Raw genomic sequence first — 2,304 nt, 5'->3', positions numbered from 1 at the left:
TTTCACTGTGTTGACCAGGATGGTCTCGATCTCCTGACCTCATGATCCATCCACCTCGGCCTCCCAAAGTGCTAGGATTACAGGGATGAGCCACCACACCTGGCCGATAATACAAATTTTTTTCCCATAAAGATATATGAGAAAAATATTTTGTATTGTTACTCTTATTTGTTTAAAAAAAGAAAAAGAGGAAGCGTTTCTTCCTTCCTCTCTCTCTCTTTCGTTTTTTGAGTCTTGCTCTGTCGCCCAAGCCGGAGTCAGAGGTGTGATCTCAGCTCACTGCAACCTCCTCCTCCCAGGTTCAAGCAATTCTTCTGCCTCAGCCTCCTGAGTAGCTGTGATTACAGGTGCATACTGCCATGCCTGGCTAATTTTTTTGTATTTTTAGTACAGTCAGGGTTTCGCCATGTTGGCCAGGCTGGTCTCAGATTCCTGACCTCAGGTGATTGGCCCGCCTCAGCCTCCCAAAGTGCTGGTATTACAGGCATGAGCCACCATGCCCGGCCTCTCTTTCTGTTCTCCTCTTTTTTTTCTTTTTTTCTCTTCTCTTCTTTTCTTTCTTCCTTTCTCTCTCTCTTTCTCTTTCTCCTTTCTTTCTTTCTCCTTTCCTTTCCTGTCCTTCTTTTCTTTTCTTCTTTTCCTTTTCTTCTCTTCTTTTCTTTTTTTTTCAGGAAATCACACCCAGAACCCATATCTAAAACAAACTAATTGAAGCAGGGAAACCTGTCTCCTCTGCTCCTTCCCTCCTTGAAGCAGAAATGCCCTGAGGCTTCTCAGTAGAACCCCTGGATTCCACAGAGCACAATTTAAAAATCACTGGACAATGAGATACCTTCCAACTGCAAAAAATTTTTAGCAGGATAGGGTGGATAGAGAGAAGTGCCAAGTGTATATTACAAACTCCAAGTGAGGCACAAGGGCTGAGGGGTCATAAAAGATAATGGAGTATATTGAACTCCAAGTAATAAGATTAGTGTAAGGGAGAGAGAGTTCCAGGCAGAGATTATGGGGGTGAGGAATACACATATCATAGAGAGAATATAAACACAACTAGATTTAGGGGTTCAAGTTGGGGAGTGGCAGAAAATACGTCTTAGAAAGGTTGGCTAGTGCCTTGAATGCCAAACAGATGTTCTAGGAAACCTAGTCCTGCAAAATTATCCTTGGGGGAGTGGGGTGGAGACAACAGGAAGGAAGAGTTCATGGGCAAAAACGTTTGGAAAACAAATTGCAAATGTACTCTCTTCCCTTTGAAAGATTACAGTCCACATATTAAACACTCTAAGAGGGCTTGCAGAGAAAGCCTGTTTACTTTTGTTAACCCTTTGTCTCCCTGACTAACATGACCACAGAACTCCTTTTTCCCCTGTAATACCCGTTAACATCCCTCCAAATTAGTATTTTGTGGAACATGCTTTGGGAAATAACATATGGACCCCAAGGAAACTATTCTTGTATCATATTAATGAATCTTTGACATTTTACATTTGCTGATTTTGATTAACAGAAAATTTGGATTTCTTTTAGTTCTCTTTTCACAGTTGTAATTTTAAGGTCCAAAAATGCAAAGAAGGAACGGGACGAGTTGTTATGTGGCGGATGGGAATCCTAAACAGCTACACCATGGAGTCTACCTTTGGCGGGTCCACCCTGGGTACATTCTCCTTTGTATATCATAGACCAGCATAGGAAGGGAAATCCAAGCAAAGCATCAGGGAGATGAAATGCCTTTGAATGCTGGGGAGATAACTGATCTAGAGGATTTCTTTGTCTAGACTTATGCTAAATTTGAGTGCCCAAAATATGAATGTGAAATATAATATTTGATGGGGCAGTATGGCATAGTGGTTGCTAAAGACCTGGAATCAGGCCAGGTGTGGTGGCTCATGCCTGTAATCCCAGCACTTCAGGAGGCCGAGGCAGGCAGATCACGAGGTTAGGAGATCAAGACCAGCGTGGCCAACATGGTGAAACCGCATGTCTACTAAACATTAGCCAGGTGTCGTGGCACACACCTGTAGTCCCAGCTACTCTGGAGGCTGAGGCGGGAGAATCGCTTGAACCCGGGAGAGGAAGGTTGCAGTGAGCCAAGATCGTCCCCCTGCACTCCAGCCTGGGTGACAGAGCAAGACTCCGTCTCAAAACAAACAAAAAAAAACCTGGGCCGGGCGCGGTGGCTCAAGCCTATAATCCCAGCACTTTGGGAGGCTGAGACGGGCGGATCACGAGGTCAGGAGATCGAGACCATCCTGGCTAACACGGTGAAACCCTGTCTCTACTAAAAATACAAAAAAACTAGCCGGG

General features: G+C 44.4%; 1 protein-coding gene across 1 annotated transcript in view; it reads left to right on the top strand.

Annotated features, from left to right (window-relative positions):
• Positions 1-2,304, top strand: part of AGBL2 (ATP/GTP binding protein-like 2) — a 72,406-nt gene that overhangs the window by 39,571 nt on the left and 30,531 nt on the right. The window contains 1 exon segment of the mRNA XM_012001457.1: positions 1,528-1,654. Within this exon segment, the coding sequence (XP_011856847.1) occupies positions 1,528-1,654 (127 nt within the window).

Source organism: Mandrillus leucophaeus, unplaced genomic scaffold (assembly GCF_000951045.1).
Source record: "Mandrillus leucophaeus isolate KB7577 unplaced genomic scaffold, Mleu.le_1.0 Scaffold66, whole genome shotgun sequence".
In the NCBI taxonomy this organism is placed as follows: Eukaryota; Metazoa; Chordata; class Mammalia; order Primates; family Cercopithecidae; genus Mandrillus; species Mandrillus leucophaeus.
The sequence above is the reverse complement of the archived record's forward strand: the minus strand, read 5'-3'. Positions and strand labels throughout refer to the sequence as shown.